The following is a 15,362-nucleotide window of genomic DNA, read 5'->3' as shown; positions in this document are numbered from 1 at the left end:
GAAGAGCCCGCCACTTTGTGCCAATGGCCGTTTGGTAAGCGTCCCCAAAGTCCTCCCATCTCGTCAGCTTGTTGCCAGGTCCTCCCTAAGAGTCAGCAGGACTCCTGGTACCTCTGCACAGCCACGAGGCAAGCAGTCTTCCAGCACCTACCAGACCTCCGTTTACCTGCAGTGTGCCCAGGTGCATTCCAAAGCTGGCAAAAAACAGCCACTCTGCAGAGACAGGGAACACCTTCCCCCAGGCACAGGAGAGAGAATACGGGTTTTACAGAGTGGATAAGAGATGAACTTTGGAGTCGGGCAGGCTGGAGCTTCACTGGGTGACCTCGGTTGAATCCATCACCACTCTGACCCTCAGCTTCCTCATCAGCAAAACGAGGACAATCATAGTGCTGCTGTGAGGGTGAGATAAAATTCTTCACAGGCGGTGCTTTGGAAAACACTCGGCACGGGGCTGCACACAGAGCTGTGGTCTCTGGAGATGATGCTGCATTGTTATTAATTCACACAACGGTTACACCTCTGCTCCGCACAGGGGGACGACCCAGGACAGATGAAGCAGCCTTGATGGGAAGAGAGGCAGAATTAGTCCCTCCAGTGAAAGAGGCCTGTGTTCAGAACTTCTTACAGAATTGCTGAACCCCATTTCAAATAGTTGTTTACTCTTTGTCTGCTCCATCATAGAGTTTTTTTCTTTTTTAAATTCCCCTGCAACTCTTGTCCGTGTACCAGAGAGCTCAGAGATCCTTTCATGGAAGCCAGACTGAGTTAAGTACCTGCCAAGCTTCCTCCCAAAGGAGAGAGGACAGAAGGACAGGCTGTGAGATGGAGCTGGTACCGGGGATCAGTCAGGCTGTCCTCAGCATCTAAATCTGGATAAGCAGCTTAATTTTATCTCTCCCTGCACCTACGCATCTTGCCTTAGGGAGCCAAACATCCTGGGAGAGAATAAGTGACCAGGAGCCTCTGCCCTTTGTGTTTCCTTTTGCCCCTGCTTCATACACTGTCTCTGCCTAGTAATTCTGCCAGCCTGGGTTGTCTCGAGGCCTCACATCTTTGTGATAACACCCCACGCTGAGAGACCTAGCAGTAGTATGGAACAAGAAAGCACTTGGATCAGAAAAGGAAGCCTCGATAGTTTTGATGGGTACGGAGGGTTGCCAGAGTGGCCTGCAGTTTGGCTAGCCTTTCAAGGCAGGTCAGAATTGCCACTCCCGCCTCCCTGTGGCCATCCTCCTTATCTAGTGTCTCGCATTTGCTAGAACCAAGTACTGCAACTGGGCTCATGAATCTGCACTAGGGCCTCAAATCTAAATGCCTTCTCAGGCAAGGGAGGTAGAATAAACTTGTGATGGGCAGACAGTAGGGAATGGTGAGGACTGGGGCAGACAGAGCGTATGTCTTCTCTAAAGTGAGCAGCCACTTCATGGCTGCCTCCAGTGGACCCAGTGTTACTGGAGCTTCTGATTTTTTTTTCAAGAGAAAACAGAAATATGGTGTGTATGTGAGAGGGAGAAAGAGAGGAGTGGAATGTCCCAATTTTTAAAACACTGGGAGGGCTGAATGAACAGAGTTGCACGTGGGGTCTTACAGTATGTAGCAGGGAAGAGTCTATCCTCAGGTTATGAGCCTGGCACCTCTGACCTGGTCTCCTTACTGTTAGCTCAGTATTCCCTAGCAAGGTGATGCCCTCAGAAAGCCCGGAACATCAAGATTTGGAACAAATCACTCACTACGTACTTTATTTTTCTTTTTAAAACCAGAGAACCAAAAAAATCGTGTGTGTGTGTGAAGGGTCCATGCCTCCCCTGTGGGGGCTTGGTCCCGTTGGAGCCTCTTGCCTTTCTCCCCGTTTCCCTGTTCCGTAGCATCCTCCTCGGAATGCCCCCCGAGTGGAGTGACTTTGACTAGAATATATGAAGCACAGGAAATTCTTGGGGGAAATTGCTACAAAGAGGATGGACAGATGGGGGCAGGTGGGTAGATAAGGTGTTCATGAAGAAACTCTAGAGACCTCAATTACCATAACTGCTTCAATCATGCTCCCGGGAAACGTGTGACCTTCAGCAAGCCCACCAACCTCTCAGCCTCAGTTTCCTCATCTGTAACACGCGAGGCTGGCTCTGCCCATCTGCCCGGGTTATTGTGAGAAAAATAGGATGTCAGAAAAGCAGGTTGGAAAACATGAAAAGTATTCTAGCAACATGAGCTTTTTTCTGCTGCGAGGCAAGAGGACATCTGCGTGAACCCTTGGGACCCGCCCATTATTAGCCAGATTAAACAGGCAGTTTTTCTTCCCCTCGTCACCGCCCCAGCTGCTTGCCTCTCTCCCGATGCGCCGGGGCCGAGGGGAGGCCAGGCCTGCAGCGAGGAGGGCAAGGGGGCGCGGGTGGTTCCGCTCCCACGGCAGCCCCTCCGTTCCCGACCCCAGTCCCCCGGACCCTGGCACCAGGAGCCTCCGGAGGCAAGCCACCCCGTGATAAATCTCACGGGTCCCTCCCCACACGGGAAGCCCTGAGCCAGCGTTGAAAATAGAAACTTTTAAAATTCAAGATTTTTGCTGGTTTGTGTCTTACCCCCCTCACTTTCATTCACGAGTGATTAAGAAATGATTTTACACTAGTTTTGAGGGCACAGCTAGTCAGTCTAGGATTATAAAGGAAATCTTTAGGACCCAAAGTGCTTGCCTTACCAGCCTCATTCTGGAAAACACTCCTGTAACCCTCATGGCGTCACCTGTGCTGGACCAGCATTTCACTGTAAAGGCAGCTTCCTTTGATGCTTGGGTTTTTTTGTTGTTGTTGTTGTTTGTTTTTTGGGTTTTTTTTTGTTGTTGTTGTTGTTGTTTGTTTTTTGGTGGGGGAAGGTTCTGAAGAACTAAAACCGCAGCAGAATGGGGTCCCTCATGGACAGGAAGAGTGAGCCTGGGGGACGGGTGTCATTTTAGAGGAGCGTGGCCCCCTGGAGTTGCCTATGGAGTTGAGTATACTTCTTAAGAAATGCTGGTGCTGAGCACTGAGAACGAAGGAAGGAATAACATAGGTGTCATCTGTGCCTTCATGGAGCTCACGTGTCTTGGGCGGGACGTGAATGGTAAAAAGAATAAATACCGTCTCACCACAGACTGGGAGAAGTGCTGTGAAGGAAATAAGCAGGGGGCTGTGAGATGACAGGGGCCTGGGGGTTGTACCGGAGGTGAGGGGGTCAGCGCAGGCCTCTCGGAGGAGGCAGCCTTTGAGCTGAGATGCAGAGGCAGAGAAGGAACCACCTTATGAAAAAGGGTCAAGAGCGTGTTCAGAGAACTTGGACCAAATGCACGTGGTGTATTTGAGGAATCACTGAAGGTTCCATCTGTGTGTGTGAGAGAAAGAGAGAGAGAGAGAGAATGTGTATGTGGATGCACACATGCCTACCCGTGGCTGTATTTTTTTCTGGGAGGATGACCTATATCATTCATCAGATTTCCAATGGGAATCAGTGAGCCAAAAGAACTCTAAGGAATTTTCTGAATCAAAATTACCCTCAGTCAATCAACTAAAGCTTCAAAACAATTGTGCCAAATGATTTTTTTCTTTTTTTGGGGGGGGGGGCGGTTCCTGGAAGTTCTGCCTTCTAAAGCAGAAAGCGGGTGCCAGTTTGGGTCATCCCTGAGGCCGGGGTGCAGGGTGAGGCACGAGGCCATCCGTGTGCGGCCCAGCGTCCACGGTGACTGCGGCAGGGGTGGGGCGTGAGGGCCCAGACCTGTCCAGAGTTTCGGTGGCCCCAGGCACGCAAGTCCCTCTCTTTCTCTGCTCAGGGCGGGAGCCCCTGGCTGCAAGGAGGGCGCTGGGGAGTCCTGCCAGACACAGCCCTTGCTCAGCAGGTAACCCCCAACATTAGTGAGTCACCAGCCTTCCTTCTGCCCGCAGCCTCCTCAACGCCAACAAGATCAACTGCCTGCGGGTGAACACGTTCCAGGACCTGCAGAACCTCAACCTGCTCTCCCTGTATGACAACAAGCTGCAGACCATCAGCAAGGGGCTCTTTGCCCCCCTGCAGGCCATCCAGACGCTGTGAGTACGCTGCCTCGAGCGCCAGCGGTGCCCGGGCAGCAGGAGGCCCCAAACGCGCAGTCCCAGGGGACTCTCAAAACATAGGCAAAGCAGGTTCCCAGAACCTGCAGCGAGAACGGAACACTAAGGACAGCAGCAGCGCCCCTGCGCTCCGTGCCCACCGGGTGGTCTTCCTGTGTTCCAACCCGTAAGCCTCACAACAGCCCTAGGAGATTGGTGCTGTTATGATTCCCCCATTTCTCTGTGAGGAAACCAAGGCACAGAGAGGTTGCGTAACTTACTGAAGGTTGCACAGCTAGTAAGAAACAGGATTTGAACTCCTTGCTGCTCACCTGCTCTCTTAACCACTGTGGCCACTGCATTATGAGCAGCCTCCATCTCTGCTGATAACCTTTCCCTGACCACCAACAGCTGCCCCCCCACCCCTTGCAAAACCAACCCTCTGGTACCGGCACCTTGGGACTTTTTCACCTCCCTTTTTAGAGGGCAATTCCTCACTCCCAAGCACTGCAGATGTTCATAAATAGCGCCATCAGAGAGATGACACCTGAGCACGGATCTCAGCAGGTGCTTTTGATGGCTCCGCCCCTAAGCTTAGACCAGAGCCCCAGCCCCAGGCCTCACCACGAACCTGGGGGCCTCTGGAGGCCTTCTGAGTCATCTGGCACTTACCGCCCCTGTGGCCAGAGACGGGAGCCAATAAAGAGAACAGCTGCTGCACATTGAGCCCCGACCACGTGCTGAGCGCTGGGTATGGCGCTCCGGAGAGCTTTCTTCCTGAGCCAGGGGAAGCCAGGCCCACAGTGCTGCCCTCGTGATGCTGAGGATAACAGCAACCAAACCCGCTACTATATATGGAACACCCACCATGTGCCCGCCGCCGTGCCAGCTGCTTTATGCGCCGGGTGTTACTGAGCTTGGAGAAATAAAATGCAGTCTGCTCTCGGCATAAACCCTAAGCCTGCAACTCGCTGTGCCCGTCAGAACTGGCGTGGGTGAGACTCGAGACAGTCAGTGGTGGGTCCTGCCCCCAGTGGGGAGAGTAAGAAGGCTGGTTCCCCAGCCCGGATGCCCGCCGTACCTGCAACTGTCTTTTGCAGACAGCAGGCCTCAGGCCCCCCTCTCGGGGTCCTGTGTGAGAGCAGCCCCCATGTCCCCCAAAGCCTCCCAGGGTGACGAGGGAGGGAGCCCGGCGCTGGGTGGTCAGAGCCCGGCGCCGGGCAGGGTGGTGGCGGAGCGCGGCACCGAGGGTCACTCCTGATGAACTCCTGTCCCTCCCGCAGCCACTTAGCCCAAAACCCGTTTGTGTGCGACTGCCACTTGAAGTGGCTGGCCGACTACCTCCAGGACAACCCCATCGAGACCAGCGGGGCCCGCTGCAGCAGCCCACGCCGGCTGGCCAACAAGCGCATCAGCCAGATCAAGAGCAAGAAGTTCCGCTGCTCAGGTAATCAGGTTACGGGGCTGGGCCCCACCTCCCGACTCCGAGCGCAGCAGCCCCGGGGAGGCCGGTAATCCAATCCGGAGGACGGCTAGCGCTGTAATGGCTCCTGGGGAGCATCTTTGCAAATTAAATTGGGGAAATTCAGTTAGCCCTGCAGAAAACCAATTAGCTTATGGATTTAAAATAAAACACACACACACAATAAAAGCATTGCGGGGAGGAGGGGCGGGCGATTTCAGAAGAGACAGAACCCAGGCAACGGCACATCACCAGGGCTAGGGAGAAGCCAGGGGATGAGGCGGCCTTCATACACGTGCTCTTTAGAGGCTGTGATTTATTTATTTATTATTTAGTTTCCAAAGCATGCTCCCCAAGTGGCAGATAGAGAAATACATATATTCCAGGCCAGACTGTAGGAAGCATGGAATCTTGGGGGGCTCTTATCCCCCCTCAAACCACCTTTGGTACAGTCCTGAGACCAGAATGGTATGATAGGTTTCCCAGACATTTTTGCTATCTCCTCCGCCCCAGACTGGTGCATTCTGATTATGGAGAGAACGGCAAAGAGTTTTGCTTGGGAAGAAAGCAAAGCCCTGCTCTCTAGTTCCCAAGCTCTCTCTGTCTGGAAACCTGCCTCTCTGCCGCACCCAGAAATGACACCGGGAGTGAATGGTAGGGGGAATTCTCAGCTCGTCTTGGAAAGAGAAGTAGCTCTCCTTGACCCAAGAGCTGGATGAACGGGCGTTAAAAATGACTATCATTTGTGTCATTTGCTACTGGAAAAAAAGTCACCAAGCTGCTTGGTGCTCCCAGTGGTGAGAGTGTGATAGTATGGTGTGCTGAGGTGGGTTGGAACCAACCCTCACCATCTGTGTGTCAGTGAGAACTGCCCTTCTGCCCCGACCCGGAGCGTCTTATGGAAGTGAGTTTTCCTGGGGAGAAGGCCAGTGTGGACGCTGGCTGCTGGGAGGAGGCTAGCAGACAGACTTCTGCTTCTTCCACGTTGTTCTTGTCCTCAGAGTCAGATTCTTCAGTCCGTGTCTCCAGAATGATAAACTTGAGCTATTTTATGTTTTTCAACAAAAGCAAATACCTCGAGAGGGCTTGGAGGTACCCCAGCGACTCTGTGGCAGTGGGAGACATTGATCTCAACTCGTCTTCCCCAGAATAACAATGTCAGTTACAAGAGCAGTTTCTTGCCCTGGACGAGCACTGTGCTGAGTGCTTCTAGTTTGATTTGCTTCCTCCAGTAGTCCTGTGAGATCAGCAGGAGAGCTCCCCTTTCTGCAGCAGAGGGAGCTGGGGATTCAGAGGTGAAGGGGCACAACAAGCAAACAGTGGAGGCAGGACCGGACCCCAGGTCTGGCTCGCTCCTCAACACTGCGCAGCGTGTAGGAGAGAAGGGCCTTTTGAGAAGGAGGCCCCGCTGCTTGGATGACCTTTTTCCCTGGTCTCATGGCCCCACCCCCTCCCCCAACCCCTGACCGCTTTCCTTCAGTTCCTTCTTGGGGCCGGCAGCATCTCAGGGAGGAAGGTGCTCTCTCAGCCCAGAGCTATCCCCTGAGGCACAACCATCCTTTCCCAAGGCTCTTTCCTCATGACTTACACCTCTTACTTGTTCTGCCGTCTCTCTTCCTACCCGCATCCGGCCAGGGCTGAGTTAATTAGCTCTGGCCAGCAGTTGTGCTCAGGGAAGAGGGGGTGCTAAGAGGCCAAGGAGGGCAGGGTGCTGTCTGCCATCCCTGACCCATCAGTCTCACGGGGGTCCAGTCATGGTCTCAGGCTCCAGGTTGATGCCACACCTCTCGGGGGTAGGGCAGGGATGGAATCAGCCCAGGGTCCGAGGACTGGTGCCTCCCAGGGACACGATCTTGTCAATTGCCTGGGCATGACTATAGGCTGAGGTTGGGGGCTGGGCAGAGACAGAACAAAGTAGGAGAGAGAGAGGAAACAGCAAGTAGACCTTGAAACAGTAGAGCTTGGTTTCAAGTCTCTGCCACTACTTGCCTGCCTTTGCACGGGCAGAATCCTGGCTCTTTTTCCCTATGTGGGGTAGGAATGGTTGGAAATTTTAAAAAGAAACAAACAGGGAAAAGGGGCAGGGTCTTTGGATTGCCCTGTCTAAGTTAGCTTTAAAAAAAAAAAAATCAATACTAAGCAGAAAGATTATTCCTATCAAGGCAGAGGAAGTTGGGGCTCTGGTGATCCTGACATATAACAATGTTTATGCTCTCATTCTGTGTAGCTGCAGACAGGAGAGGTAGAGAGAGCTAGCTGCTGGTGAACTCCAAAGGCCTTGGCTTTGAGAGACACTGGGGCCCAGACCTGCTTAGCCTTGAGGGATACAGAGGCCATAGATCTAAAGCTCTGTGTTTCCAAGAAGCTCAAGAAGAAAGGAGGAGGAGCAGGTGACACGTACTGGATTTGACAGATAATAAGTCTGCGTTTTACTTCCCCCTAAGAGCACCCCCATTGCAAAGACAGCTGATGTAATTAGGAGCCAATTTGAGCGCTGCTCTTGCAACGCATAAAGCTCCTCCTTCGGCTGGGTGTCTGGCTTCCCAGCTGCCCCGTGTCTGCCTCTGTCAGCTGCATCCGCTGCCCTGGGCAGCAAGACCGGGTTCGAGGTGAATGCTGCTGGCTGGGCTAATCTGATCATCAGATTAAGTCCTCCTCAGAAGGCACCATCTGGCTGCCTGAGACCCCAAGCCCATCCTCCAGGGAGCACTTAGCGGTTGGAAAATGCTGTCTGCCTTCCACGATGCCTCCCCACTTTGTGCGTGGAGATGGAGTTGGCGAGAAGAAAGGCGCAGGGTGTGGTGTGCTCCCTGCACTCAACGTGCCCGAGGAGAGCAGACAGCACGACACGTCTCAGGGAATCACAGCTCTAAAGCCCTCAGAGGTCACCCGGTCTGCACTAGAGAGGGAGAAACTGAGGCCCACCCAGCAGGAAAGTCTTATCTAAGGTTACAGAGTGGTATTTTGAAGACAAGACCTGCAACCCAGGACTTCTGACATACTGCAAAGATTCTTGATGACTTTCTTCCAGGCCCCTCCATTTCTTTCTGACGAGGGGAACCAAAGAGAAAGAGAAGGAAATTTTAAGGCTTGGGGGCCGGGGCATGAAAGGGATGGATTTTCCCTGCTTTGGTACGAAGGGCCTGATCACACTTGAATACAAAATCCCCAAACCCAAGTGTTTACAGAGCCCTGCCTCTCTGGGGGTGCACTGGGGGGAGTCAAAGCAAAATCTAAATTCCAGTGACCAACTCTAGTTGGGCAGATATGGGGAGCTTCGCAAGAGGTGGGGCCAGATCCACGGCTATGGAGTGACCTTGACTAACTGGTCAGTCGTCACAGATGACCTATATGCTGTCAAGGTTCTGCAACTGTCTTGTCCCCAAAACACAGTATGGGGGAACAGTGACCCTGTCCCTCCTGTCAGAGGGCAGGACAGGGAGGATCCCAGTAACCTGGTGCTGACTCTGGTCTCTTCAAGATGCACACATCTCCTCCCAATGGCGTGGGCAGAAGTTCATAAAAACTGCCCCTGACCTGTTGCAGATAAGAATATAAAGACTGGGTGCCCTCACCTGGGTCCACAGCATCCAGAAAAGTTGGCTGTTGGTCCCCCCAGCCCACCCCGTGATTCACAGTCATGAAGGGAACTGGGAAATCAAGAAGGACCCTAGAATCTGGGTCTCCCCCCTTTTCTTCCTTCTCTTAACTCTGAAAAAGATTTCTCATCATGAGGGTCACCGGTCACCTCCTCTGTGATCATAGTGATTGTGGGTTTCTCAGTCCCAAAGCCAGGGCCCCGTGGCTTCCCCTACACTCTCCCTACTAGGAACATACATTTTATCTCTATGCCCCACCCCTCCTCTACTATACCTTGAGCGATCTAGAATGAACGTCTGTCAGGCAGACGGTTTCTGGGGACCCTGAGGAGACATCAGAGGGACATTTTCTAAAGAAGAGCATTGCGGCTTTGCTAGACCACTGGGAACCACAGTCTGTCTCTTTAAGGCACTGGGAGAACAGACTTCTCTGGATCCACTCTGCTGTGGGATGGGTCCTATGTAGCAGAGAATGCAGAAGATGCTTCTGCTAAGTTTGATGTCTTGCCGGGTCCAGTGATGTGGTTGAGCGGGGTCCAGAGGCTCAGTTCAGGCCTGTGATATGTTCACAGACATTTGTGGTCATAATTACCTCCAGAAGGATCCTTTCTGTTCTGATACTCCTGAGTAGGGGGCGTCCAATGGTCTCCCACTCATTCTTCTCCGTTCCTCCCGTGTCTCCCCCGGGGCGGGTACGAGGGTCGGTGGGGCTCCCGTCTCCGGAAGTGTTCCTGTGGAACCCCGCTCCTGGTACTAATCGCGCAGTGGGGGCCTGCTCCGACTTCCGCTTCTCCACGCTGCTTCCTCTGAGCGCTCCTGTCCTCTCTCTGACGCTGCTTCCTGACCTTGACTCTGACCGGTCACCGTGGGGCTTTCCTTTGTGCTTGATCTAACCATGTGGTGGAACGATGGAAACGGAACATGGTTCTGTCAAGCACCGCGGAAAGCACCGCGCTCTCCTGCAGCATGGCCCACCGCCGCCGCCAACACCGCTGGACACCTCTTCTCTGCTCTGGAGCACCGCAGCCCACCACCTGCAGACCCACCTCTCCCGGGCTAGCCTCTCCAAGGGCAGGGGGTGGGAGTCTCGAGGGCTTCACAGGGCACCTCCGCCACCTCCAGGTAGCAGATATGGGCTGAAATGGGGATGGAGAAACACACCAGGGCAAGCTGAGAACTGTATGCACATCTCCTGTCCCAGATGGGGTCGCCCTCCCCCACATCTAGTCTGGATGCCAGCCAAGGGGTGAAGTCTGAGCTCAGAAACCACCGTTTTCCTTCTTCCACTTGAAGGGCGCATAAACCCAAAGCGTATTCCCATTGTTTTGTGGAAGAGCCCCAGCCCCAGGTCATTTTTGCAAGTGGTAGCTACCCCAAAGGTCACACGGCTAGTGGCCCACCCCCATTTTTCTTGGCAGCATTAGGGATTCGTGTGAGCATGAGAATGATGAACCTGGCGTGAGCCTGAGCCGTGGGAGGTAGCCTGAGGCTCCTTCTGGAAGCCGACCCTCCCCTCCTGAGTACTTCGGCCCTGGCCCCCGTGCAGCCTGAAGTCCAGGCTGTTCCCTTGACCTTCCAAGCACAGTAAATGTGAGGCCACAGTGCCGGGCTCCTCGGTGGTGCTAGCTTAGTGCCACGTGGTGGCTGTGCAGAAACCCGCTGCCTCTGATAATAACAGAGAGGGGGTCTTGGCCCCTCTCATTTTGCTTTCTTCCTGATAAATCCTAGACGTGGTGTAACCAGAGATAGTGTTGTTGGTTCATGCCATGGAGGCCGTGTCCTCTCCCTTGTGGGAGAGGGCCATGGAGGGAACCAGACCCTGGCGTGAGCCCCAGAGCTGGGCTCTGGGCTCCCATGGTGATGTGTGACTCTCATTGCCTCCTGTCTCTCAGGTTAGCCGCAGAGCCAGGGGCCTAACCGCTGCTGAGTGATGGAGAGCCCTGTGTACCTCTCTGAGCTCTTCTACCGTATGTCGGGTATTCACTATAGACTATAGAGTATTTACTAAGTCCCATTTTGCAGATGAGCATATTGAGGCTCAGAGAAGTCAACTAACTTGGCCCAGGGTCATCTGACTCTGTAATAATCAGCCTTCCCAGCTATGGACAGCCCCATTGCCTTGAATTATAAACTCAAACTTGACTTGATAGGGAGTCAAAAAAAATTTTTATAACACTCCCTTGCAAGCTTCCTTCTGTTAATAGAAAATGACTTGAGCCAGAAAGAGAGCACGCATCTGTCTTCAAATGGTTCCTCGCCTCCAGCGTGAATGTACCAAGACCCATTGGTGCAGAACAGGTCCTCCAACCTGGAGAAGTTCCCTTTCCCTCTGAACAGAGAGGGCATTTTGAGTTCCTCGGCACTGCCCCACCATACCAGGGCCAGGCCTTTGGGAGTGGGTCTACACGTTCCCTTCTGTGGGTGCCTCCCTGGTCCTCCAGCAGCCGGCCGTGAGCAGGCAACGCCCAGCTGCAGGCCACGGCCATTATCCTCTGCTTCCAGGCAGATGGCTGCATTCATATTACTCTGAGAGGAAGAGCTTACTAGGATAGCCATCTGCCCAACCGACCTCCAAACTCCTGGTGAACAGTTGGTGTTTTCCAGCCACTGGTGTCTGGTCCCCTGGCCTTTGCCCACAAGTGGATAACTGTGTGCCTAGCCATGTTCTCTTGATTCCACTCATTACCTGTGACCTTTGCTTATCTCTTCAAGCTGGCGGGCCTCCTACTCCCCCCAATTTCTCTTTCTACTCCTTTCCTTCTTCTTTCATCCCGCCCATCTTAGGGACATTGGAGGTAGAAGAGGAGAGCACTAGACACATGCAGGTCCTTGGTCCTCTCATAATGGTAGATCTGTGACTTCCGTTCAACAGTGCTGGCCTCTGCAGCCAAGGCCAAGGCCATCCAAAGAATGGGAGCCTTGGCTCCCTACCTGCCCCAACCCCATAACCATCTAAACATTGCATACATTCTCTCCTGGGAAGCGGCTGCAGGGCAGGGATTCAAAATAAAATTGCGTTGCTGTGGATTTCCACTCCCCTGGTCTATTAAAGTTTCTCTGTGCTCACGTGCAAAGTGTTGTTGTTCTGAGCTGCCCGCCAAAGGGGGAGAGGGCTCCAGGGGCCGGAGTAGGCAGGATGCCAGGTGACATCAGCCATCCCAAGACCCGTTCGAGCCGGGGTCTAGTTTTATGGTGCTTATTCAAATCCTCTGAGATCTCTCCTGTCTGAACACCCCCAAAGAGAAGAAGCAACAGCCTATTTCAGTTACTCCTTTCCTCCCAAGTATTTCTGGCAGTGACAAATATGCATTGAGATTGAAATTGACTTTTAAAGCTCTGGAAAAGTTAAAAATACTTTTGGGTAGTTATGAGCATTAGGCATAACAAATGGCTCCGAGAAACCCTGGGTAGTTAGGGTAATGAAATATGAAGTGATGGAGGTGGCATTTCAGGCTGGCTCTGACTGGGGAACGAACTTTTTCGGTTATGTACCTACGCCGTGATTAACATTTCTGGCTCCCACTCGTATAAAATCTCGCACTCTGACCCCCTCGTTATTACAAACCAGGGCAATAACAAAAACATCAGGGGGAAAAATGTTGGAAAGAACACATTAGTCCATCGAATCTAATTGCAAAATCATTTCATTAAAATGGGTCAGCGGCTCCATTGCAGAGGTCATCCAGTTATAATCCAAGTATACTACAGAGAGCGATTCCTGCTAACTGCAGCCGCTCTCACCTTGATTAAAACGAAAACGCATTTAATCGGCGGCTGTCCCCAGCCGCAGCCCAGCCGGTGCACATCTTCAGGCTCATCGTGTCGGAGAGCAAACTGTGCTCCCTCCTGTCTTCCTGGCTTTGATCAGCATTCAGGGTTCCTCTGCTTTGCGAGGATCCTGTTGCAGACACCTTCTCAAGGAAAAATACATGCACATGTATGAAAAACCCCTTCACGCCGTCACTGTGTGGAACCACTGTCAGGGAACTAGAGAGGGTTGTCATTTAACAGGGTTTGCACAATGAAATTCTTCCAGGGCTCCGCACACTGATGTGTCTGGGAGAAAATGGCCTGAGTCAGAGTTATTCAGTGGGACGGATGCTGGCAAGCCAAGAGCAAGAGATTTGCATAATGCATTGGACCAGGAAGCAGCCCAAATCACCAACTGGGGATACCTGCATGGGTTTTGCTCACATAAGCCTGGGGGTGGAAAGTGGGGTGAAGGAGGGGGATGAGGAAGGAGCAGAGAGGGAAAGGAGACAGGTCCAGGCCTGGATGTTCGGTTTTAGATAGATGATGTCACTTCAGAATCAGAGATCCACCAAGTTCATCCCATACCCGGAATTACCATAGGGAGAACACGTGAAGAATGAGAAGCCAAGAGGGCAGCACAGACGTCTGCTTCCTGTCTCCACGCTGCCCACTGCAGGAAAATGCCATTCAGTTCACCTCCACCAATTTGACTTTCTAATCATTCCTAGGACTGGGATAAAGGTTTTGTCCAAAGGTACATCTGCAGTAAAACAGAGTACTAATCACATGGGTCCTGACAGCAGCCTGCCTGGGTTGGTCTCTCTGCCACGTCGCGCGTGACCTGCCAGCCTCAGTTTCCTCATCTATAAAGTGGAGTCATAATAACCTCAGAGTGTTGCAAGGATTTAATGGGCTCACCCATTTGAAGTTCAAAGAATAGTGCCCGGCTCGTGAGCCACACTCAGTAAATTGAGCTGTTATCACTGGCTATGCTGATGTTTCAACAGCCTCTGACGTGGCAAATGTTCCACTAGGTCCTAGGGAGAAACAGAAGCGCAACCATCCATATGCCTCTTGACCCTTTCCCAGAGGCTCCCCACTGCCATGATCTTCCTCACATCTTCACAGCCCCGTGAGGTGGGGGCAGTTATTCGATTCCCATTTTACATGTGGAGAGACTGAGGCTAGTGAGTGGCAAAGCCTGGACAAACCCACGTCCTCTGCTGCAGAAACCTCTATACTGCAGGTGCCCAGTTCTGCTCCAGATGCAGATACATAGTCAAGGTTGGCCTCAGCTAGCCAAACAAATGATGTTTACATTCTCTGAAACGCCGTAGAAATACCCACATATTGTATGTGCTGAGGACATGTATGCACTGGACAAATGTGGGCCTGGCTCCTCTGCCTGGCCCTGTGCTGATGAAACATTGACGATGAAAATGAAGGCGCCCCGACCCCCGTCCCCTGGCTCCTGTCTGATAGAAGAACCAGCACTTCCCCGTTATCCCGGACAAGATCCGTGGTCTCCCAGAGGTCCCCCCAGGGAATCATCTCTCATCACTGAAGCAGCTCCCTATGGCATCTCTGCCCTGTTGGTCCTCTTAACATTACTGCGTAACCTTTAGGGAAATTCAGTTTCAAAAAAAATTCAGTTTTAATCTTCGCTCCAACCACTCTTAGCTCGTCAGAACTGGCTTTTCACTGTCGCTTTGAGAGCTTTGTCTCAAAGGCAGAAGGTACATCTGACCCTTACCAGAGTTGTGCTTGTCTTCACAGGGTTTTAAATTTGAATTCATTACCAATATTAAAAAAAAAAAAAAAAAAAGATTTTCAGGCAACCCTGAGCCAAATTCCCAAGCATCAGGGCAATGGGCTTCACTTCCCCAGGCCCCCAGCTCCCATCATTGCCTTCCCAGTGTTGAAGCCAGCAGTCAGCGGTCAGTGGTCAGTGATCGCCGTGTGCTGGGCCCCGGTATCATTTCATTACCTGCTTTGTCCCTGAAGACAACCGAGTTTGTGACCCCCCCCCCCACCTCCTTCCCACCCCGGGCATAGCTCCATCAAAACCCCATCCAGATCTCTTCATTTGGATTTTCGTTAACATTTAGAGGGTCCGTGGATAATGGGCATCATGGATCAAGTAGCCTCCCCACTAAACCACAGACTGAATTCTGTACACAGGGGCCTAGGAGCATGTCTCTGAGAACACCCATAACTTTCATCAACTTCTCAAAAAGGTCCGTGACCCACAAAAGCTTAAGAGCCCACAGAGCCTGAGCCATGAGGACTGAAAGTGAAGAATGACAAAGACCAAATGGGAAGCCAGTGGCCTGGGAGGCTGGGGGGCAGGGAAGGCCCCCGCAAGGTGGCCGCAAAATGAAGGCAATGCTGTGTCTGTCACTGGACCCTCCCCCTGCCTTGTGTCTCCCCACCCCCGCTGCCCACAACCTTGCTGCTCCGTCCGGGAACCGGGGTCTCTAACGCGCCCTCTTTGGC

At 52.7% G+C, this 15,362-nt stretch overlaps 1 protein-coding gene across 3 annotated transcripts in view; it reads left to right on the top strand.

The window, feature by feature from the left end:
• The window catches only part of SLIT3 (slit guidance ligand 3), a 610,825-nt gene that overhangs the window by 512,205 nt on the left and 83,258 nt on the right, over positions 1–15,362 (top strand). For all 3 annotated transcript variants that reach the window (XM_064480085.1, XM_031438258.2, XM_064480086.1), the window contains exons 13-14: positions 3,909–4,052; positions 5,336–5,499. In XM_064480085.1, the coding sequence (XP_064336155.1) occupies positions 3,909–4,052; positions 5,336–5,499 (308 nt within the window). The remainder of the gene's footprint in view (positions 1–3,908; positions 4,053–5,335; positions 5,500–15,362) is intronic.

Source organism: Camelus dromedarius, chromosome 27 (assembly GCF_036321535.1).
Source record: "Camelus dromedarius isolate mCamDro1 chromosome 27, mCamDro1.pat, whole genome shotgun sequence".
In the NCBI taxonomy this organism is placed as follows: domain Eukaryota; kingdom Metazoa; phylum Chordata; class Mammalia; order Artiodactyla; family Camelidae; genus Camelus; species Camelus dromedarius.
Note: the sequence above shows the minus strand (reverse complement) of the source record. Positions and strands in the feature narration are given on the sequence as shown.